This window comes from Apiospora aurea (assembly GCF_038362705.1).
Source record: "Apiospora aurea strain CBS 24483 chromosome Unknown utg000007l_segment0_segment0, whole genome shotgun sequence".
In the NCBI taxonomy this organism is placed as follows: Eukaryota; Fungi; Ascomycota; class Sordariomycetes; order Amphisphaeriales; family Apiosporaceae; genus Apiospora; species Apiospora aurea.
The window spans coordinates 917,857-941,908 of record NW_027117394.1 but is presented as its reverse complement, the minus strand read 5'-3'; the positions used below and the strand labels follow the sequence as shown (position 1 = coordinate 941,908).

At 46.6% G+C, this 24,052-nt stretch overlaps 5 protein-coding genes across 5 annotated transcripts; 3 read left to right on the top strand and 2 right to left on the bottom strand.

Moving 5' to 3' along the window:
* Nucleotides 1-4,036: 4,036 nt before the first annotated feature.
* On the top strand, nt 4,037-6,258 carry PG986_010584 (cyclohexanone monooxygenase; the record flags this gene model as incomplete). Its single annotated transcript, XM_066846806.1, has 6 exons — nt 4,037-4,274; nt 4,335-4,353; nt 4,417-4,813; nt 4,865-5,152; nt 5,175-5,297; nt 5,380-6,258. The coding sequence occupies 6 exons, from the start codon at nt 4,037-4,039 to the stop codon at nt 6,256-6,258; spliced, it is 1,944 nt and encodes a 647-aa protein (XP_066696297.1).
* A 264-nt stretch (nt 6,259-6,522) lies between these two features.
* Nucleotides 6,523-8,248, bottom strand: PG986_010583 (uncharacterized protein; the record flags this gene model as incomplete). Its single annotated transcript, XM_066846805.1, has 5 exons — nt 6,523-7,010; nt 7,298-7,408; nt 7,471-7,617; nt 7,724-7,952; nt 8,045-8,248. 5 exons carry the CDS (start codon nt 8,246-8,248, stop codon nt 6,523-6,525), a joined length of 1,179 nt encoding a protein of 392 aa, XP_066696296.1.
* A 3,251-nt stretch (nt 8,249-11,499) lies between these two features.
* Nucleotides 11,500-12,894, top strand: PG986_010582 (tyrosinase; the record flags this gene model as incomplete). Its single annotated transcript, XM_066846804.1, has 3 exons — nt 11,500-11,723; nt 11,829-12,558; nt 12,640-12,894. The coding sequence occupies 3 exons, from the start codon at nt 11,500-11,502 to the stop codon at nt 12,892-12,894; spliced, it is 1,209 nt and encodes a 402-aa protein (XP_066696295.1).
* A 652-nt stretch (nt 12,895-13,546) lies between these two features.
* PG986_010581 (uncharacterized protein) lies at nt 13,547-14,478 on the top strand (the record flags this gene model as incomplete). Its single annotated transcript, XM_066846803.1, has 2 exons — nt 13,547-13,942; nt 14,044-14,478. The coding sequence occupies 2 exons, from the start codon at nt 13,547-13,549 to the stop codon at nt 14,476-14,478; spliced, it is 831 nt and encodes a 276-aa protein (XP_066696294.1).
* A 1,051-nt stretch (nt 14,479-15,529) lies between these two features.
* On the bottom strand, nt 15,530-19,461 carry PG986_010580 (uncharacterized protein; the record flags this gene model as incomplete). The annotated part of the gene is made up of 4 exons (XM_066846802.1): nt 15,530-16,334; nt 16,395-17,679; nt 17,733-19,342; nt 19,415-19,461. 4 exons carry the CDS (start codon nt 19,459-19,461, stop codon nt 15,530-15,532), a joined length of 3,747 nt encoding a protein of 1,248 aa, XP_066696293.1.
* Nucleotides 19,462-24,052: the final 4,591 nt, after the last annotated feature.

Here is a 24,052-nt window from a genome sequence, read left to right as displayed (position 1 = left end):
CGTCGCGCGGCGGCGATTATATCGGTAAGTATTAAAATAAGCGCTTTATTAACCGTAACCCGGACTTAAAAACTAAAATAAATTATCGGTATAATTATTAAAAGGTTTTTTATAAAGATTTTAAAGTTATTTTTATTTAATTTACGTTAATTATAAATATAAAGGCGAAATACGGGATCGTTAATAAAAATATTTAGAATTTTAACGAAACCGGCTTTATAATAAACATAATTAAATTAATATTTATTATAATACGCGCCGAGCGATATAAAAAAGCGAAGTCGGTTTAACTTAGTAATTAAGAATAGGTAACGGCGATTAAATATATTAACTTATAAGATTAATATATTCCGCCGTTTTTAATCGTTTAAGGCTAATATTACTTCGTAAACTAATCCCGCGAAATTAATTTACTAGGCGATTAAGTAATTAAACCAATTTTTAATGGCTAGATTAATAATAAAATAAGCTTAAACTAGATTAAATACTTCGATAAATATATTAAATCGTAAATAAAAGGTCGCTACCGTTTTTTAATTTTTAACGGTTATAATAGCTATATTTCGGTTAAATTTAAAGTATATTATTAAAATAACGATATTATCATTATTAATATACCTCCTTATTTATCGCACTTACTTTAACTTCTTAATATAATATTTTATTCGCTTTTAAAGCGTGCTTATTCGAAAGAAATCGAGTTATTTATTAAAGCTTTTATAAATTATATTATTAAGCTTAAGTTCTTTATCGCTTTTAAAGCCGCGTATTTTATTATTTTTATAGAAATTAATATTAAATTTAAATTTAAAGTATTTAATTTAATACTTTATAATGTTAATAATGTAATTAATAAGCTAAATATACGTCTCCGGACGTTTATACTTAACCTATCCCGTTTAGGGACGGCTAATACCTACGACCTTTAAACGCTGTTTAATTTTTAATAAATAACTAAACATTTTATTTATATTAAAAAGATGGTATTTATTTATTAAGGAAGCTTTTTAACGTCGATTTTAAATACGGTAAATTAAATAATAAAGGGTATAATTAAAATAGCTTATAAATAAGTTTTATATATAATAAGATATATATATTAAAAGAGGTTAATTTAATACTTTTTAAACGCCGGAGAGTTAAAAAGTTACGAGTTTAGTTTAAAAAGGCTTTTATTATTAAAGAATTTTAATAGCTATAAAACGAAAAGGTAAAAGGGAAGCGTTTAACGCTCGATAATAATAAAAATAAGGGTTCGTTAAAACGGAGGGCGATCGATAAAAAACGCTATAATATTTATAACGAAATAAGTTATAATACGCGAATATATAAAAAAGATATAAAATTAAGCAAGGAATTAAATAACGAGTAATTTTCATTAAATTTAAACGTTATAATTAAATTAATTTATATAAAAAGGTCGAGAAGTGGAAAAAGTGCGTCGCTAAGTGATATACGTCGCTTAGTGGTAAACCACGTTACCCTTTTATATAAAATAATAATATTATACGTTAATTTTTTATATACTTAATTAATTTATTTATAACATTATAAAGTAACGTTAAAAAGCTTTTTTAATAATTAAAAATTTCATTTTTAATAAAAATAGAATGTTTTTTCGTTTATTAAAAATTAAAAAACGCTTTAAAGTTAAAATTACCGAAAAAGTTTAAACGTAATAAAAAAGTATAAGTATACGAAAATATATATTTAATTTATTAATTACTTTATTAAAACTATAAAAGACTAAATTGAAAACGTTAAATCCGGATTTAATATTGCTTCCCGTAAAAATAGCGAAATATATAGCTTTAAAAATAATAAAAAACACGAAGTTTATAATATAATTTATTAAAGCCTTAATAAATAACTCGATTTTTCTTAAATAAATACGCTTTAAAACCGAATAAAGTATTATATCGAATAATTAGAATAAATAAAATAAATAAAGAAATATATTAAATATAATAATATTATTATTTTAATAATATATTTCGAATTCGGCCGAAATATTATTTTCGTAATTATTAATAATTAAGAAACGGTAAAAACTTTTCGTTTACGCTTTAATATATTTATCGAAATATTTAATTTAGTTTAAGTTTATTTTATTATTAATTTAATTATTAAAAATCGGTTTAATTACTTAATCGCTTAATAAATCGGTTTCGCGGAATTAATTTACGAGGTAATATTAATTTTTAACGATTAAAAACGGCGGAATATATTAATTTTACGAATTAATATATTTAATCGCCGTTATTTATTCCCGATTATTAAACTAAACCGATTTTACTTTTTTTACGCCGCTCGACGCGTATTATAACGAGTATTAACCCGATTGTATTTATTATAAAACCGGTTTCGTCGAAATTTTAAATGTTTTCGTTAATAATCCCGTATTTCGCTTTTATATTTACGATTAACGTAAACTAAGTAGAAATAATTTTAAAATCCTCGTAAAAAGCTTTTTAATAATCGTATTAACGATTTATTTTAGTTTTTAAGTCCGGGTTACGGTTAATAAAACGTTTAACCTAGTATTTATTAACGCGGTCGCCGCCGCGTAACGCGGTAAAAAGATTAGCTATATTTTTTATATTAGTAAAATTGGGAGGTATTCCTTAAATATTTAAATTAATTATATATTTATAAAATACCTTTTTTTTAATTGGATTTATTTTACGTCGTTTCGGTCGAATTTCGCGTTTTAAAGTTTAACCGTAAATTTAATAGCGTAAAATTAATTTAAGTATATTATAAGCTTTTATTACTACTTTTTAATTTATTTAATTCGGTCCGTTTCGTATCCCTTAAATTATTAAAACTATCCGATCTTTTTAGAATTAATAAAGTATTATAGTTATAAAAGTATTACGCGTTAAAGTTTAATTATATTAGAATTAAATTAAAGTGCGTCGCTAAGTAATATACGCCGCGTAATAATAAACCACGTTATATACATTTTAATTTTAATTAATTAAATATACTACGTTATTATTATTTAAATAATTAATAAAGTATGGTAATAATAAACCGATTCTACATTAAAAGAGCCGATTAGGTTATTACAGTAGGGGGTGTGTTACAGTGAGGGGTGCGCACGGTTAATATAACGAGGGACCTTCCCAGCTTTCCACCAAAGGCCCCTCCACTCCTACAAGCAAATCACCACCCTAACGGGCAATTCACAGCGAGACCATAGGAGAGCTAGTGAATCGGCATCGCAGTCATTGGATGCTGGGAGTGTGAATCAGCCGATGCCAATGCAGGGGACGCTGCTATTTCGTCATGGATATGCAGTAGTTGTGGGGAGGCAACTGGCATTGCCTCGGCTTGGGAACAGCGAAAGTTCTCGAGCAGCGTCAACACCGTTCTGGGATCCCCTATAGCGAACCCCGTCCAGGTAACATGACTCGTGTTGATGGGTTATAGGGCTACCTGCACGACCATGCTCGACAAATGCAATGCATGTTTCAGTCGACACCGAGACCTACCCACCAGTAACCGGACCCATGATGGCCATACGGGACAGAGCTACTTCGGCAAAGGGGTTTGCCATTGGTTATGCCACGACAGAGACATACATACAACCGAAACCGGGTCCAGTCGTTGCAGTTGCCTGCTAGGGATCGCACAACCTGTGATCTGATCGTCGGGGTGCAGTCACCTTTTCACCCACCCGCACACAGCCGATGCCTTCTCGTGCAAAGGGTATCACCAAGTGGCGTCATGTAGGCGTTGTTTGGTGGCATGCGGATGCCGTATCCCGTATAACGGGTATTCGATGCGGGGACGTGCGGCCATATGCTGCCGCTGTTATAGTCATTTTACTCTGTACCCATTCAGTGGGTTTGAATAATAGGAAGACGACTCCTGCCCACTGATCCGTCCTAGGTCTTCGTTGTGTCTGCTCAAGTATCAGTTCGTGAAAATCGAGCTAGGCCACCTCATCGGTATATCATAAATACGCATTTTTCTTCATATGACTACTTCCATATATCAACTCACCTCCCTCTCCTTCCTATAGCCAAATATGGGTTCTCGGGATACTACTAATGGTGCCAACCGTACCAACGGCCAAGATACCTATCAGTGCAGCGATATACCGATCCATGCCAATCGGCATCTGAGAGTTATATGTATAGGCGCCGGGGCTTCGGGGCTATACCTTGCCTATAAGCTGAGAAAAGACTTCACCGACTTCACTCTAGATATCTTTGAGAAGAACCCGGACATTGGGGGTACCTGGTTCGAGAATCGCTACCCGGGCTGTAAGTGGTCATCACGATGCTCACATCGGAAGCAATGAGACTAACGCGAAGGTGGTCCAGGTGCCTGTGATGCTCCGGCGTGAGTCCATTCTCGTCATATAACATCGAGGCATTATGTTCTTCTGACAAATCATCTCTCCAGGCACAACTATACCTACTCCTTCGAACCCAAGTGGGACTGGTCTTCCAACTACGCCGGCTCGCCCGAGATCTTCCGGTACTTCTCCGACTTCGCGGGCAAGTACGACCTGCGCCAGTACATCTCCTTTGGCCACGAGGTCGTGGGCGCCCAATGGGACGAGGACGCCAACGAGTGGATCGTGGATGTCCGGGAGGGCGGCGGCGGCCACACGACGCGTCGCCGCGCTGACTTCCTCATCAACGCGTCGGGGATCTTGAACAAGTGGAAGTGGCCCGATATCGCCGGCTTGGATTCGTTCAAGGGGCCGAAGATACACAGTGCTGCTTGGGATGAGAGTGTTGAACTTAAGGGGAAGAGAGTCGGACTAATTGGCAATGGGTTCGTGTCTATTCTCTGGGTTTCTACTTCTTTTTGGTCGATTGTCGCTCGCTGACCACCCCTTTTACAGATCCTCTGCAATCCAGATACTCCCCCAGATACATGCGTGAGTCCCCCAAATCTAGCAATATTAATACACCTACGCCTGCGTCACCTGCTTACTTGGCACCCCATGAACAGAGCTGCGGACCATGTCACGACTTTCATCCGCCAGCCCACCTACGTCGTCCCGCAACAGGGAATGGGCCACCATAAGTACACCCCGGAAGAGCAACGAGAATTCCGCGACGACCCGGAGGTCCATCTCAAACTGCGCAAGGAGACCGAACGTGCCATCACGGCCGTCTTCCCCGTCTTCGTCCGGGGGCTCCGTCGCCCAGACCAAGATAACGGACGCCATGAGGGAAGCCATGCAGGAGAAGCTCACGACCGGCTCCGACGATCTCGACCTCGAGCTCGCGAAGTTGATCCCGGACTTCCCGTTCGGGTGCAGGAGGCTGACGGTGAGCTTTTTTTTAATGTCCCGCATTAACTAACTGCCTATGGATCATGTTGACTTACTTACTTCATCCATATCAAAAACAGCCCGGAGTCGGCTACTTGGAAAGCCTGACGAAACCGAACGTGACTGTGGCCCAGGGCGGCGGAGTAACGCGCATGACCCCCAAAGGCTGCGTGACCGCGGACGGGAAGGAGTGGCCACTCGACGTCCTCATCTGCGCCACTGGCTTCGACACAACCTTCCAGCCCCGCTTCCCACTGCTCGGCAGGGGTGGACGCTCCATGGCCGAAGACTGGTCCGAGACTGCGCTCACGAAACCGAAAGCCACAACAACCAACGGAAACGGGTCAACCACGACGACGACGACGCCGCCGGAAGAAGGCGGCCGCGGCCGCGGCCCCGAGACCTACCTGAGCGTCGCCGCGCACGGCTACCCCAACTACTTCATGTTCCTGGGCCCCAACTGCCCGATCGGCAACGGGCCCATCATCATCCTGATCGAGCTCGAGGGCGAGTACATGGCCCACTTCCTGAACCGGTGGCAAAAGCAAGGCCCCGGCCTGGCGTCCTTCGAGCCCAAGCGCCACGCCGTCGCCGACTTCATGCAGCACAAGGACGCCTTCATGGACTCGCGCGCCATCTGGTCCGAGTGCGAGTCCTGGTACCGCAGCCGCGCGACGGGGCGCGTGACCGCGCTCTGGCCCGGGTCGGTGCCGCACTACATGGAGGCGCTCTCGGAGCCGCGCTACGACGACTACGAGGTCGCGTACCGCCAGGGCGCGAACCGGTTTGCGTACTTGGGCAACGGGTTCTCGCAGACGGAGCTCGATCCCGAGGCGGATACGGCGTTTTATATTCGGAATAACGACAAGGAGGGGAGCGGGATTTTCAGGCCGATGCAGTCTTCGCGGAACGCGAAGGATGCTGGGCCGATGCTGGGGTCGACTTGGGGTGTGCCTTGATCCTGTTTGAAGAGGAGACGCTGGATACAGTAGTGTTGTGGTTTCTTAGTTTTGATGTCGCTGTACTCAGCCGAGCGAGTTTATCACCGTGACTTAATGCATAAGTACGAATTCCTTCAAGGCTCTTTCGGTAGTTCATCAACAGAGTATTGGTAACTATATAAATGTCAAAACATGATTTGTACACCAGAATTCCCCAACCTCGCTTGTTCTAAAATCTTGAATCCAACCATGTACACTCCGGCCCTTCCCTGAAGTGGCCCCTCAAGACTCCTGTATAACAACCTCCGTGCGCTTCGTAATAGCACCCGGCGGCGGCGGCGGCAAAATGCACTCCTCGGAACTATCCCCACCGCCCAGCGTCGTCGACGCATCGTGGCTCGTGATGCGCGCATTGTACCCCATCCCCACCCCCAATCCCATTCCCAGCACATGGGTATCAGAAGACTTGTTGTTACTATGTCGACCGCCCAAACTGTCCATCATATTGAGAGCGTAGAGGTCGTCCGTAGGGTTGCTGTGCCGCCGATACCCGACGCTCCGCAGGGTCCCGCTCCTCGTGATGCCGCCCGTGCTGCTGCTGCCGAGGCCCAACGCGGCGCTGCCGCTCTTGCGGCCGCCGGGGCCGTACCGCGAGCCGTACGTGTAGCCGTGCGAGCGCATGTGGCGCGAGGTGGTCTCGAGGAGGCTCTTGAAGAGGGGGCGGAGGGTCGGGAGGGGAGGCCGCGAGGATGCCGGCGTGGAGTTCGGCGCTAAAAGTGGGTGGGAACAATGGGAGTTAGATATATGCACTCCAGGAACCGTGAGATAATGTTACTTACGTATTCCATAGGAAAAAGGCATTTGACCTATCAAGTATGGCTGAGTTAGCAACGAGCAAACTGCTATTATTCGGGATTGAACCTCACCAGGTGAAGTCCGCGTTCCCGAAGATGTGGGCGCCCAGATATACCCGGACGATGGCGGCGATGCACGCACTGGTTCTCATGTAAGCTAGTCACGCTCGGAATAAGATCGTACTTGCATACTCACAAGATACCGAGGCTCAGGGCGACTATCAAAGTCGCCTTTGTCCGATTGTTGACTTGCAGCTTCAAGATCATGGGGATGGGGAGCAACACAAAAACGGCATCCGTCATGATGTTCACCGCTGCAATGGGTTAGCATGGTCCTCCGAAGCCCTGGTAGCTCTGAGATAGATCATCTACTTACCTCCATTGAATATTCCGATGTTGGTAAAAGTGGCTTGGTCAAAACACTTCGCCGTCGGCGGCCGTACCAGCGCGAACGTGGCGTCAGGAGGGACGCACTGGAGTATCAGGGTGCACACGCAGGATATGGTGAACAGCGCGATGAAGACTAGTTTCGAGGGTGATTTAGCTAACCAATGCATTGTATGGTATTGCTCTCAACATCACCACCATACAATCGGTTCTCGGGGGCATGCTGGTGGAGTCGAACCTACCTTGTGTGAAGATGACGGCCCGGCGATACCACTTATTCTGGATGAGGCGCAGCAGGAAGAACCCGATGGAAATTTTCACCAAACTGATACCGACCACCAAGAGGATCCCGTGGACGTACTGCCACCGGAGAAAGGCCGGAAACAGGGTCATATCGAGGTCCGAAAAGTGCCTGCCGGCGCCCGTCTCGCACTCGCCGACGAAGCAGACCATGGAGCCTATGGCGGCTATCTGTTTTCATCACCACCCGAGACCAGTCAGCAGCCGGTCCGATGATGACTCGACGGGGGAGGGCTCGGGGGACCCCATGTCCGAGAACTTACCAGAGCCGCCATCATCACCACATCGTCGACGCCGAGGGTCTTGATCATGAACTGCCGGACCCATATCCGCAGCCCGACTATGCCAAAGGAGAGCCCCATCATCAGGCCCGAGACCGAGAGGATTATGTCGGTATTGGAGTCGCCTGCCGTCGGGGAGGGTCCCGGAGGGAGTGTCGGTGGGACCTGTCTCGTGTTGATCTTCATCGTAACGGGGCCCCCTCTGGACCTTCGATATCTAGCGGGCAGCAGTCGTGTTCAGTATCCAGATCGAAGGCTGGCGTCCGATTTAAGTCAGATAGATTCCAGCATTTGCAGAGCGAGACAGCATGTGTATAAGTATAAGGAGTGTAAGCAGTCGAGCCCACAGTAGAAGAAGTCGTGACAAACGACGGGATATGTGACTCTTTTCGGCAAGCGATGATTAGAAACCTTTACAAGGCCAAGCCATGTCGTCCAATCCGCGACTTTTGTGATGTTTGCTCTTCCTGCAGCTCGCCTCTTCTCCTTTCTTGGGATATTCCCTTTTCCGTGTCGGCTTCGTCGCAAGTCAGGGATGGATCAAGCCCTTCGCTTGGTAGATGGTGAGCTCGTCAGGGGTATAGCGAAGGCGGGGTTCGTGACAGGAGAATGTAGTTGAAAGGATCTCTGGGTCAAACGAGTCTACGAGGAAGGACCCCGGGCAAGGATGCCCAAACAGCGCACCCTGGTAAGGTGCTTTGATCTCATCCGGCAGAAAAGGGGAGCGCCAATACCTTGAGATCCCACCGGAAATGGACGTGTGCACATCTTTACTGGGTGGTGGGCAATCTACAGAACAAATTGCTCGTTGGAACATCGAGCGGACTTGCAGGTCGAAGTGGCATGTGGGAAAAAGGTCAACCGCATCTGCCGAGACTTGAAGAAGCGCACCCCGAGGGGCGATGTACCGATTGGTTGGCCCATGATTTACCGCAAGGGAGAGCAATATAGGCGCATTCTGCCATTGGCAGTAGTAGCAATTTACTAATCCGATAGCGAGATCTTTACTGGACAGCTCTGCACAACAGCCGTGACCAAACCCAGGCTCGCTTGTCTTGTCCGTCCTAGGCGGTTAAGGGTCGAAACCACATGAACAATGATGTCCATGCTTGCTTAGGGAAGAGGGCCTGGTGGTTTTCGACCTTGGCGCCGGTTGCCATCAAATCGAAACGATGCAACACGATATCCCGAAGATCGAGAGAAGGAATGTGAATTCTTCCATCAGATACATGAATCTTACGCGATTGCAGGGATCGGGTGCTAGCATACCCCGTGAGCAGCTTCTTCACGAGGTCTGCATATGATGGAAGCCGCCCCGTCGCACGGAATGCGGAGTTGGAATCTAGTCACATTCGAGCAATTGTACCTTGTCAGAGTCGCATTAACCGTCGTAGGACCTGAAGTGGATGGCGAAACGGGGTCTGCTGACAGCCTCATAATTACCCACGGGAAACAAGGTGCAGAATATGCCAGTGGCCGCATCGCTAGATGTAGGTGTGTCCTAGCTCGCAACTGTTTCATCGTGGGGAAGCCGTTGAAGAATTTGGAGGTAAAGGAATGCGGAGTGGCTCCTTCTCATTGGGCTGACGGCAGACGTAGCAGGGTGGTATTGAGTGGCTGCAAATCGTAATAAGCCTGATGGCTGTTTTAAGATAAGCCTGATGGCTGTTTTAAGATAAGCCTGATGGCTGTTTTAAGGCTAAATGGGACTCCCACCCGTTGGAACAGGCCATGGACCAGCCACACGGTAACGCCAATTTGCTTCGGCATATGAGATACGACCGCGTTACCTGCACGGTCGTCACTTGCCCTCCATCACACACCACTCTCTCTCTCTCCATCCCCATACCTTGCTTTCCGGTCGTCAGTGTACCATGTTCAAGGTCTTCGTTACTATAACCCCTTTTATCCATTTGCGGCTTCCGGCATGGGCGCAGCATCTCGGTTAGGAACCGACCCCGGTGCCGGTTCAGTTCCGCAAGCGCCTTTCGTTTCCACGGCGACTTGCATAGTACCTATACCAGACTTTTGTCGGATGTGACCGAGCTTATTCTTCGATGCCAAGCAGATCTGTCGATTCCGCTCGATCGCCATCCCAACGCTGGTAGCAAATCGGGATGGCTGGATTTATGTTCCGATCGTATGATATCACTTATCTCATGAGACTATCGCCACGATGCAACACCTCATATAACAAGGAAGTTCAACCGGCTTCGATGGTTTGGTGCCGGCACATCGTTTATCATGTCGATGATCCGAGGCATTATGCCGGAACCTGGCCGACTGGACCTACGCGAGTACGATGAGATCCGATGTTCGATGGTCACATCTGACGAAACGTGCTCCTCGCGCGTTTAGTCTCTGGCGATCTGCAACGTGATGGAAAGCACCCGATCTTTCCCGCCAAGCCACAGCTGTGACAGGGCTCGCCCCGACCTAATTAGATGCGACACAACTACAAGCCCTGTCTGGGAGAAAAGGAGGCAGGAAGACCGGTAAGCAAGGAAGCCATCCCACTTAACCTGATACTAATAGAAGGTGAGCACATCTCGGTGTACCTCGCATGGGCCGATAGCCGGGGAAGTCTCTTCACGAAGATGCGCTAATGCAAGCAGAGCCTGTGCAGATATGGGCAGGGATCTCTCATCCCTCCCAACGGCTGCGCCTTGACGATAAGTTTTACTCACCGATGTGGTCTAGGCATCTGTCCCAAGGGATGTGGCTTGCATGGCGCCCTCGCATTTGCATTGCCCCAGAGCCTGTTTTCTTCTTTCATCAAGCAATCAGAAACCACGTGGGCTGGCTCTGGATAGGCTTGGAACCGGGCATAAGTAAGAGCACACATATATTTCCGTTGAGTGGAACCTTGACCACGTTGCCGTACTTGATTACATGTACAAATGCCGTGGTCTTAATGGTGAGGTTCCGGGGTGAAGGTAATATCTGATGTTACTAAAGCCAGCATGTCGGGTCTACTGAAGAAGCGCGTGCTGGTCTCATGGTAAGATGCCCTTACCTTTTCGTAATATCTCGTTTCGCCGGCTACGCGGTGTACAACCCAGCGATAGGGCAGAGATGCAGAAATCATGAGACCCAGGCGACTCTCTCTACCTTCTCCTTCACTGCTATCTGAGATCCGAGATGACCTGTCATTTGGCAACATCCCCTCGCGTACTTAGCCCAGAATAGACGGTGGGCCCCAAATGTCTCTAGATAGACGCAGGATCTATATATCAGTGCCGTGTCTTCCCGTAATGTGGCGCTATGTTCGTTCGTCCTATGTATCGCAGACCAGACACTCATTGGTTTCTCCCATGCGCCGGTCGTCTATTTGAACTGACAGCTCGCCGTTGACGACATATACACCGGTCACTGTTCCTGCTCCTGTTGCTACTCCGGTTCCTGCTGCTGTTACATTGCAGCTACTATTTGAAACTATGCACCTCCTGCGTCTGGCTCTAAGTGCCACCACAGTGCTGTCTTTGGCCGATGGCAGAAGCTGCTATGTTCCTGAACCCACCGACGGAACGGACCTGCTGGCAGCGCAAAGCCTCACCAAGCTCCGCGACGCCATCGCTGATGGTTCATTGCAGAAGAAGCTCGCAGAGCATGATGTGACCCAGACATGCACCATGGAGAATGCCGCCGTCCGGAGGGAATAGTACGTGTGTCCCGGCAGTTCTTTACCTTCAGCCCCTTTTCCATCATCACCGGCCCTCCCAGTGGCCCCATCCGACTAACCTCTTATTGCCTCGTCGCACCTTAGCTCCACCCTGACCAGCAAGGAGAAGCTCGCCTACACCAGCGCCATCAAGTGCCTCATGGCCAAACCGCCCCGGACCCCGCCGGACCTGGCCCCGGGCGCGCGCTCGCGGTACGACGACTTCGTCGCCACGCACATCAACGCGACCGACACGATCCACTTCACCGGCAACTTCCTGGCCTGGCACCGGTACTACATCCAGGCCTTCGAGCGCGCGCTGCGGGACGAGTGCGGCTACGACGGCTACCTGCCCTACTGGAACTGGGGCAAGTCGGCGCAGGACCCGGCGCGGTCCCCGTACCTGGACGGCAGCGCCACGTCGCAGGGCGGCAACGGCGCGTACGCGCCGCACGCGTGCACGCCCGCGCTCATCAGCGGGATGGGGTGCGTCCCGGCCGGGGACGGGGGCGGGTGCGTGGAGACGGGGCCCTACGCGGGCATGGTCGCGAACCTGTCGGCGACGGGCCCGACGTTCCCGGGGATCCGGACGGGGCTGCCGCCGTTGGGGTACCAGCCGCGGTGCGTGCGGCGGGACATCTCGGCCTGGGTGTCGCGGCAGTGGTCCACCGACGCGCAGTCGGTCGACCTGCTCACCAACCCGGCCTACCAGACCGGCATCCGTGCGTTTCAAGATCGGTTGCAGGGTGGGAATGTCTCGGATATCTTCACCTCTACATTCTTCGGCCTGCACAGCGCCGGCCATTTTACCTGGGGCGGTGATCCCGGAGGCGATGTAAGTCCTCTTAGTGCCTTTTGTCTTAAGCCTTCTTCTTATCAAGAGTGACGTCTGTGAGCTGACATTCCGCCCTTCCAGGTTGCCAATTCTCCAACAGACATTATGTTCTGGCTGCACCACGGACAAGTCGACCGGACCTGGTGGATCTGGCAGAACCAGAAGCCGCTCGAGCGCGTCTTCCAGATCGCCGGCACGCGGACCTTACTGAACCTCCCGGCCAGCTCCGAGGCCAGCATCGAGGATCTGCTGGACCTGCACTATACGGCGCCGGCTAGCGCTATCAAGAATCACCTTAGCTCTGTGGGCGGTCCTTACTGTTACATCTACGCGTAGATAAGATACATACATACGCAGTGAGATAGATGAAAAAGTTCATATATACATCTACGCCGCGCCGTAAAAGGAGAATGTGCTGTTCTGGTACTCGAGAAAGGCAAAGACGGCATCTCGTTCTGCTGATAGCATAGCAGCAAAACATTTGTATGAATGGCGGGTGCTCCTGTAAATTGGCCGCTACATCTCTAGACACTTTATAAGTACGTTACCCTTTGTCGCCGATATAGCCACGCGTAAAAATATAGTCATAAATTATTTTTGTATCACTTAATGTATAATCATGAACCCCGTCCTTGGGCTTCTTAGAAATATCTCCGTTGTGTCGTCATATCTGTATTGGCAAATTCCTTACTTTTCTTCGCTGCATGGCGACCCATGAGAAGTAGGCAACATTCCAAAGCCATGTGTTGTCAAGGTACAACCAAGGCCCGATAAAAGTGGCGATGCAAGGATGGATATATGCCCGGGATGGCACGCCCCTGCTTCAAGCAGGCTAATTATTGAACGCCATTGACACGACAACGACAGGGTTGTCAAAATGGCCGGTTGTTTTCATCAACGTTCTTCTTCGTTTTCTCCCGATCTAGTAGTTGATTCAACCCTCAACCCATCTCTACGGTAAACGGGCAAAAGTGTCTGGTCTCTCTCCATGGCTTATTGGGCTTCGTCTTACCATCAGGGCGCAGAGGCGTCCGGCCAGAGGCCCGCAAAGCGAACGCGCGAGGGCAGTCCTTCCGATGTGGCCTTCATGATGCCCCAGAGGCCCCCAATGCTTCCCATGCTCCCACTGCCTCCGACGCCCCAGGCATCCACGCCATTGGTGAGGACGGCCCAGGCAGTGCCTCCGCCACCAATGATCCCTGGGTACCAGCAGCAATTGGAAGCCGATCTTCAGTCGTTGTCCGGCGAGGCGGCAAAGCAATTGTTGCTTCAGTATGCGCCGCTCCTCCCTGCCCTAGCCCGGGGCGTCATGGACAAGTGCCACAGCCAAAGGCTGCAGGAGATGCAAGTGAATCGCAATTACGACTCGTATCCCAAGGAGGTCGTAAGTAGCATCATCATCATCATCATCTTCGACTCATTTTCTTCTTTTCCTCCCCAATCAGTATCGCATGTATACAGGCATGAGCTTACGCCACTGGGCAGGACTACATCCTAAACAACAAGTATAGCCAGCTGAGCTCGTCCAAGCTGTTCGAGATCTCCGGCGACGTCGAGCTGGAGATCGAGGAGCTGCTCAAGCGAATGGTGGCCGACATCCAGCCCCACTCGTCCTACGAGTCCAAGTACAACGCGGCCGAGAACATGCTGCGCATCTTCGAGGAGGTCATGGACTCGGACGACGAGCTGCGACACGAGCTGCACCAAAACTGTCACGGGTGGGACGAACTGTTCCTCAAGCTGTTCGCGTGCTTCACCGTCGAGGAGCTGCGGTGGCTCGCCGTCGAACCCGTCGGGTACCGGAAGCATGCCTGGTCCGAAAGATTGCGACTGTTCGTGGGCGAGGCCAGGGCACTCGAGTTCGTCGAGGGGGTAGATGAAGCGTACGACAGACTGCAGAAATCGGCGCCCGAGGCTTAATTCGAGAGCAAAACCCAGGCGGGCGGCGAGGATGGTGATAGTCCCGGTTCCATTTTCCCATTTTCCCATTAGTCATGTCTCGGGGAGGGTAGGAAATGCTTGCATCAGTATTCACTTTGGGTCAGCTCTGAGAAACACGAAAATCAAGAGAAGCCCAAGCCGAGGCTATGCATCATTATTGCTGGCAAGACTGGCCGTACACCGAGGGATTGTGCTGGACCCTTTCTTGAATGAGCACGGGAAAGTCTTTGCCCACCGACGTGGTGACGCGATCCTCGAAGTCGGGGCTTGTCCGTAAAGAGCCCGCGCGCGCTGCTTCTCGTCTAAATGGCGGGCGGCAATGGTCGAAGCAATGCCTGTTTCTGCTTCTGATGGTGGAGGGATCGGATCACCCTTGGAAGCATCCTTTCATCGGTCCGGATATGACCCCTTTGCCTTGGACTCCGTTTGTACAACGCAAGCAGGACATGACATGGCTGTCAATTCGACGCTGTAATCGGAGCCTAGGTAGCTACAGTCCGGATCACTGCGGGGTGAAATTGCCCCAGCGGCAGCAGCCCCTGTCGAGTGCCCGCGCCCCCTAAAGCGATCGCTCGCACTCGACAAGACAGTCAAAAGAGGTTTCCGCGCCCGCGTCGAATGTCAAGACGAATGCGCAAATAAAGCCAGCAACTCAGTTCTTCTTGATGATCTTCTTTTTATTCATAATTTGTTTCTCTGTATTTAAATATATATGTGCTGGTACTTTTGTCCCCTGCCGCTGTGGAGCTGTTTTTTCTCTCTCTTTCACAGCTTGCTCCGCTACCTCGCGAAAGCAGAAAGTCCAGGAACAGAACGCGTTTCTTTTTCATGTTTGTATGCAAACAACATTCGCTCAAGACGAGGGTACGTATAACCCTTTAGGTTGTTCAACATCAAGATAGCCGTGGTATGCATTGCTCCCACCAGCAAAGCGACCAAAACAGGCTATTATCTGCCGTGTATATCTTCGAGATCCACCTTGAAGTATCATCCAATGGATGTGAGATAAATGATGTAGAGGCAAGCGTGCTCAAATCAGCCCTCTCGTACGCAGGATTTCGCTTAGGTCTTTTAATTTCACGGGCTTCGTGAGGAACAGCTCCATGCCGCTCTCAAATGCCTCCCTCTGCGCCTCAGCGGACGCGAGCCCCGTGAGCGCGAAGATGGGACAGGCCTTGGCCGCGCCCATGTAGCGCTCGTACGACCGGATTTGCTGCGTGGCCTTGAGACCGTCCAGGCGCGGCATGTTGATGTCCATCAGGATGCACGTAAAGCGCCCCGGGCTGGCCTTGAAAGCCTCGACAGCTTCCATACCGTCAACGGCCGTCATGAAAGCTCGATCGAGCTTCTTCATGTACGCGCACAGGATCCGGAGGTTGATAGGATTGTCATCGACGAGGAGGAACTGCTCGGCAGGCAGGTTCGTCAGTTTGGACGAGGACAAAGACGAAGGGGTAGAAGAGCGGGAGGGAGTCCCCGGTGGTAACGCCAAAGGGAGCGGGCACGTCATCGCTATTGTTGAATAATTAAAAGTCTCTTGCGGGCGGCGGGGTTCGGCATCCGACGTATTAGAGAGCTTCCGTGGGCTTTCAAGAAGCATGCATGGGCTTTGAGTCACAGGGAAATAAGAATCCGTTTGTGTGGCCACAGAACCAGTCCCTGGCGAGTTGAGCCATCTGGCACCGTGGTTTGTTGGGGGCGTTGATGGTGATCCTGTCTCCGTGGATGGTGTAGATACCGTCTGTCTTGAGCTGAGGGAAACAGGGACATCTTGTAGTTCAAGCCATCGGTTAAAAGCAAGAAGCAAAACCCTTGCTAGTTTCCGAGGACCAGTTCTGCACATGCCGTTAGCTATATTGAATTATGCAATGGGACAAGTTGAGCCAGTAACGTACGGTTGAGAGATGAACTTGTATACCTGTCCATCGTGGCAAGGCGACGAGTTGATGGCCCGGGAGTGGGCGATCACAGCATTAGGGCATACCACGACGATTGGAGGCTTAACCGCGAATGCCTGTATCCCCAGCGCCGCTTCAAGGTTGGAATCCACACATATAACTACGTCCGGGGTAAGTTCAGATGCTTCCGACACGACCTCCATGCCTAGCCAGCCCTTGCAAACCTTTCCGACTGTAGATACACCAGGAGGGGCACTGGGCGCGCTTTCGTCGCTTGCCTGTTCGTATCCGACCAGACGAACCCGAAGCCCTTTTAGCATCTGCCGTTGAGCTCTAAAAGTTTCCTCTTCTTTGTGACCCGCGGCCTCATGGTCGGCTGGTGGTAAGGGAAGCAGTACAGTAACCACACTACCGACGTCCAATTGGCTCTTCACAGAGACTTCGCCACCTAGGGAGGTCACAAGTTTCTTCACCAAACTGAGTCCAACTCCTGTGCCAGCACTGAGTTGATCTTCCTGCGAGAAGGGCTTGTAAAGGCCGTTGATAAGGAAGTCCTTTGACATGCCTTTCCCAGTATCCGCCACGACGATACGGATCATGTTTTGCCTCACACCACGTCTCCTTGTGGTGACTGGATCCCTGGATAGTCGTACCTCGATGCGCCCTCTCTCCGTATATTTCAAAGAGTTTCCGAGAAGGTTCATGACCACCCGTCTAATCGCGCCGGCAACAGTCCGGCACTTGTAAGATTCGCTGGGCTCTATGTCGACATAGACCGCAACACTGGCCGACATAGATGGCGAATTCCCATCACCGTGAATCGAAGGGCTCGAAGGGGTCATCATCCCCCCAAGGCCTAATCCAGAGGCTCGGACAGCACCAATATCAGGGTCGGTGGCCTTCCTCCGATTATGATGCAAGGAGTATTGAGTCGACATCCGACGGAAGCCCGCGAACACACTCTCCACAACTTCCTCGACAAGTGTATCGAGTCTGACATCCGATACTTGGGCTTTCATTCCGTCTTCGATCGTCGGGCCCTTTCCATGCGTGCCTCGCGCCTTTCGTTCCTCGTTCGAATTCAGGAAGTGATTGACTTTGGAGTAGTCTAGAAGATGATCCACCGTATCGAGAAGCGTCCGTCCGCAAGTCTCGAGTGTGTGGAGGATATTTCCCTGGAACGTATCTAGGTGCGTATCGGCAAGAAGTTCCGTGCTGAGAATCAAGCCGTGGAGGGGGACCTCAGCTCGTGTGATATCGAGCCGAGCACGTCCGACTGAGCCTGATGAGCGCGAGTCGTCTCGAGGCGATGAACGTCGGCCATGAGTAGCGTACCGAACGCCCTCAGATAACTGAGCTCCACGGAAGGGGCGAATATGCGATTGTGCTCATAGGTACAAGCTAGGCCTCCGGCATACCATCGCTCTCGCTTATCGTCCCATATTGGGACGAAACATATGCTGCGAGCGCCGGGCAACATATTCAACAATGCCTCTCCTTGGCGTTGCCTAGACCAACGGGTCTTCGTAGGGGCCTTATGCAGCTTTTGCGTTGGTGTGCCATCTAGAACAGTATGGGTACTGTCTTCAGATGACTCGCTCGTTTGTAACGCGCCGTGTTCGTCAAAATTGAATACCCTGCCGCGTGGATATCGCTTCAGTAAGGATGAAAGAAGGCTCGCAGGGAGGGACAAGGGAGGTCCAGTTGAAGATGGGTCATGGCTATCCGAAAGTACCGATCTTGACGTCCCTAAAAGAAGGCAAGTTCCGCTATCGTGAGCCCTTGATTGTTGCGACATCTCATCGCTACTGGATGAAGTGCTAAAAGGATCCGAGGGCTGATCGCGGCTTGGCTGCGTGTCCACCCGAGAACCGAAAGAGCCAGAAGACGCATTGTAGAATGTCACGTCGCCAATATCGAGGCTCTCGCGTACCACATCAGCCGCCCTCGTGAATATACTTCCAAGCGATAGATCATCACCATCTGACGATAAGGAAAATCTGGCTGGGGCGGATGTCGCAGAGATGGTGCGAGGTGGCACACCCGGGTGAGAAGTACAGTCGCCAGTGTCGCGGCTGGTACCAGCGTTACCCCCCTTCATATTCTCACTAGCAGTGTGATCCTTGTCGCCGCATACATCTATCGACAAGGGGGTAGTACTTTTATCAGGTTGGCTTGATGATTCGGCATTGTCGATCTGGCTTGAAAAGCTTGGTACTGAAGTTCTGGAACCCTTGTCTCTGGCGTGCGGTGGGTAGATGTTGGCATGAAAATCGACCGTGGCCGTGTTTTGGTTACTGATGTAGGATGCGACGCCGAGCATCATATTCTCGGATCGCTTTAAGGCGACAGCGGACCGCCGCGACTCGAGGTGGTTCATGATCGTGCGGGTGACATGGCGAATTATGACATCTATCCCTGCGGCTTTAGCGTCTTGTTTGGATATAGGCTGGGTATGCATCAAACAGTACACGCCAATGTTGATACCTCGGGGTGATCGTATGGGGACCGACGCGTAGAATCGGGCGGGCGAGCCAGGAGCGCAGTAAGGCTTCAGACAAAAGCGACCGTCGGCTTGTAGGTCGTTGACCATGGTCACAGGCAGTTCTTCAGTAGATGCTTCGGGCGATCCATCGTACAGTAGAGTCCACTCGCAGACCCCGTGGGTTCGAGGGATGGCCGTTTGGCACAGCCATAGGTCTTCGCCATCTCTATCTTCGGCGCCGAGATTAGGAAGAAGCGAGAGGTTCTGGGTCGCTTCGGCGACGATGTACTGCCAATTCTTATCAAAAAGCGAGATGATTCCGCGTGCGGTCCCAGTGCGGCAGGCTCCCAATTGGGCGAGGGAGGTGAGGACAGGGTCGTGCGACGACCGCAACTGGGCGTCGGGTATTGGAGTGGCCGTGTCGTTGTATGTAATGTTGGCAAGCAGCGCTGGGTCGTAGCTATGTAGATGGACTATATTAGAACATTGCGATTCTGGTTCTCGTTTGGCACCCCGACAAACACAGGCTTACCTAAGTACCTCACGCTCGCGAATCGATTCACGTACGCGGCTGCCCATTTCGACAACAGGCACACAGGGCGGAAGGCATTAGGTCGCTGCTCAGTCAGATCGTCAGGGTTTGGAGAGGCGGGTCGTGTTTGCACCAAGGCGGAATATTCATATCGAGGGATGGGTAGGTAGGTGAAAGGAGAGAAAGTCCAGGTCCCTTTCCAAGCCAGCGGGCGCCAACCCAACTGCCCTGCAGAGCAGAGACGGGAGGCCGGTTGATGGCATGCTAGTCTGCATGCTGATGGCTGGCGAGAGGGCAAAGTCAAAGACTCAATGTCGTCCAACTCATCTGGCTGTAAGCTGCGGAACCTGGGCCTTGGGCCTAGGCTCCAAGCCCCTCCCTGGGGGGGTCTCTTTGGGCCTGCTAGCCGTCGTTGCGTTCGGCCATTCCCTAAACGGCTAAGCCAGTAAGCCTTGAGAGGCCGCTATCCAGTTTCCCCACTCGGCCACGTTCCCCATGCTTCTAATCTCTGTCGCTACTGGTCGGTGCTGCCCATGCAATTGCTGATTTCGATTGCCAAACCTTCATCTTGCGAATCACCGAAAACTAGCAAACCTGGATTCTTCCCCAGCTTATGCATGCTCCCTGCACGCACGATGGAGCTACCGGTGCGTGCTCGTGTGTGCCATACCTATCCAGACTGCCGGAGGCATTCAGCCAGTCAGCCTCAACATGTCCTCGAGTAAGTAACGATCTGCAGGTCGTTATTCCCCAGGGCATAATCCCAGCGTAACCATTACTTTGAAGCATTGACATACCGCAGACGCCCACTTTGTATATTACGTGTGCAGAAAGGTTAGTCCCCCTCCACTGTTGCCCGAAAAGTCAAATACTAGTCGGAAAATCTATGCCTACTTAAGCTTAAGTTTTAATTTGATCGACAATAAACTGGCTTAGAGTATACGATAAAAGGCATAAATCCTTTCGGCTAACCTTTAACTTTTAGAAAACAGTGGAGGGGGGCTAACCTTTCTGCATACGTACTGTACCGAGCATTCTGGAAGCACGTGTTCACCGTTGGCTAAGGGCCCAGCAGGCAGTAAAAGCGGAGAGCGACCTAGTTGCTCCGGATTGGCCACAGAGTCTAAACGCTTTTATACCTAGTGTGCATGCTACGCCCATTGGCTACCTGGAACCTACAGTATCCCTCGATCCCGAGCAGGTGGGTAATAAAAAAAGAGCACTGCTAATCCAGCTCTAACTGTACATTTATATATTTTACTAATAACATATATAAAAACTATAATATATTAGCTATTATTATTAAAATTATCGAATTTAATAATTATTAACTTTTTATTTTTTTATTAATAACGTAGTTTATTACTACGCGACGTATATTACTTAGCGACGTATTTTAATTTAATTTTAATATAATTAAACTCTAATATATAATACTTTTATAACTATAATACTTAATTAATTTTAAAAAGATCGGATAATTTTAATAATTTAAGCGATATAAAACGGACTAAATTAAATAAATTAAAAAGTAATAGTAAAAGTTTATAATATACTTAAATTAATTTTACGTTATCGAATCTACGGCCGAACTTTAAAACGCGGAATTTAACCGAAACGACGTAAAATAAATTTATTTTAAAAAGAGGTATTTCGTAAGTATATAATTAATTTAAATATTCGAAGAATACTTTTCGATTTCGTTAGTATAAAAAATATAACGTGGTTTACCACTACGCGACGTATATTACTTAGCGACGCACTTTAATTTAATTCTAATATAATTAAACTTTAACGCGTAATACTTTTATAACTATAATACTTTATTAGTCTTAAAAAGATCGGATAGTTTTAATAATTTAAGCGATACGAAACGGACCGAATTAAATAAATTAAAAAGTAGTAATAAAAGCTTATAATATACTTAAATTAACTTTACGCTATCGAATTCACGGTTAAACTTTAAAACGCGAAATCCGACCGAAACGACGTAAAATAAATCTAATTAAAAAGGAGGTATTTCGTAAATATATAATTAATTTAAATATTTAAAAAATACCTCCCGATCTCGTTAATATAAAAAATATAGCTAATTTTTTTACTACGTCGCGCGGCGGCGACCGCGTTAATAAATATTAAGTTAAATGCTTTATCGACTATAACCCGGACTTAAAAATTAAAATAAATCGTCGGTACGATTATTAAAGGGCTTTTTACGAAAATTTTAAAGTTATTTCTATTTAATTTACGCTGGTCGCGAATATAAAGGCGAAATACGGGATTATCGACGAAAATATTTAGAATTTTAACGAGACCGGCTTTATAATAGGTATAATTAAGTTAATACTCGTTATAATACGCGCTAAGCGGTATAAAAAAGCGAAGTCGGTTTAGCCTAATAATTAAGAATAAGTAATAGTAATTAAATACATTAATTCGTAGGGTTAATATATTCCGCCGTTCTTAATCGTTTAAAGTTAATATTAACTCGTAAATTAATCCCGCGGAACCGATTTACCGGGCGATTAAATAATTAAATCGACTTTTAATAACTAAACTAATAACGAAATAAGCTTAGATTAAATTAAATATTTTAATAGATATATTAGATCGTAAACGAAGGGTCGCTACCGCCTCCTAATTTTTAATAGCTATAAAAGCTATATTTCGGCCGAAGTCGAGGTATATTATTAAGATAACGATATTATTACTATTAATATACCTTACTATTTATTATATTTACTTTAACCTTTCGATATAACACTCTATTCGCCTTTAAAGCGTACTTATTTAAAAAAAATTAAGCTATTTATTAAAGCTTTTATAAATTATATTATTAAACTCGAATTCTTTATCGCTTTTAAAGCCGCGTATTTTATTATTTTTACGGAAACTAATATTAAATCTAAATTTAACGTATTTAATTTAATACCTTATAACCTTAACGAGGTAATTAATAAGCTAAATATATATCTTTAAACGCTTATATTTAACCTATCCTGTTTAAAGACGGCTAATACCTACGACCTTTAAACGCCGTTTAACCCTTAATAAATAACTAAGTACTTTACTTATATTAAAAAGAGGGTATTTATCTATTAAGGAAGCTCTCCGACGCCGATTTTAAATATAGTAAACTAGATAGCGAAAAATATAATTAAAATAACTTATAAAATAACCCTTATACGTAATAAAATATATATATTAGAGGAGGTTAATTTAATACTTTTTAAGCGCCGGAGAGCTAAAAATCGCGAGTTTAGTTTAGAGAAACCCTTACTATTAAAGAATCTTAGTAGCTATAAAACGAGAAAGTAAAAGGGAAGCGTTTAACGCTTAATAAAAGTGAAAATAAGGGTTCGTTAAAGCGGAGGGTAATTAGTAAAAAACGCTATAGTATTTATAGCGAAATAAGTTATAATGCGCGAATATATAAAAAGAATATAAAATTAAACGAGAAATCGAATAGCGAATAGTTTTAATTAATTTCAAGCGTTATAGTTAAATTAATTTATATAAAAGGGTCGAGAAGTAGAAAAGGTGCGTCGCTAAGTAATATACGTCGCGTAGTGATAAACCACGTTAAAGCTTTTATAAACTATATTGTTAAGCTCGAATTCTTTATTATCTTTAAAGCCGCGTATTTTATTATTTTTACGGAAACTAATATTAAATTTAAATTTAACGTATTTAGTTTAATACTTTATAACCTTAACGAGGTAATTACTAAGCTAAATATACGTTCTTAAACGTTTATACTTAACTTATCTTATTTAGGGATAATTAATACTTATAACCTTTAAATACCGTTTAACCCTTAATAAATAACTAAGCACTCTATTTATATTAAAAAAAGGGTATCTACCTATTAAGGAAGCTCTTTAACGCCGATTTTAAATATAATAAATTAAATAATAAAAAGTATAATTAAAATAGCCTATAAAGTAACCCTTATACGCGATAAGATATATATATTAAAGGAGGCTAATTTAACACTTTTTAAACGCTAAAGAGTTAAAAAGTTACGAGTTTAATTTAAAAAAGCTTTTATTATTAAAAACTCTTAATAACTATAAAACGAAAAAATAAAATAAAAACGTTTAGCGCTTAATAAAAGCGAAAATAAAGGTTCGTTAAATAAGCGCGCGACGAGCGATAAACGCTATAAAATCTACGGCGAAATAAGCTATAATACGCGAATATATAAAAAATATATAAAATTAAGTATAAAATCGAATAGCGAATATTTTTAATTAACTTTAAACGTTATAATTAAATTAATTTATATAAAAAGGTTAAAAAGTAAAAGAAAAGTACGTCGTTAAGTAATATACGTCGCGTAATAATAAACCACATTATTAAAAAACTATATTAATTTTATTTAAAAACTCTAAGAAGAGTTTAATTTAATATAAAAGTAATTGTTTTTAAAAAAAATATAAGTGTTACTATATAGTGACGTTAAAATGGCAGTGCTCTTTTTTTTATTACCCACCTGCCGAGCCTCTTTAAGAAAATTCAAGTCGGCCAGTCTGCTGGACATCTCGATCAGAACCCGATCACATCTTGTGCGCTGACTCGGGCGGTCCTGTGACCCTGCCAAAAATCCGTGTCAGCCCCCAACAATTCAACCTTCAA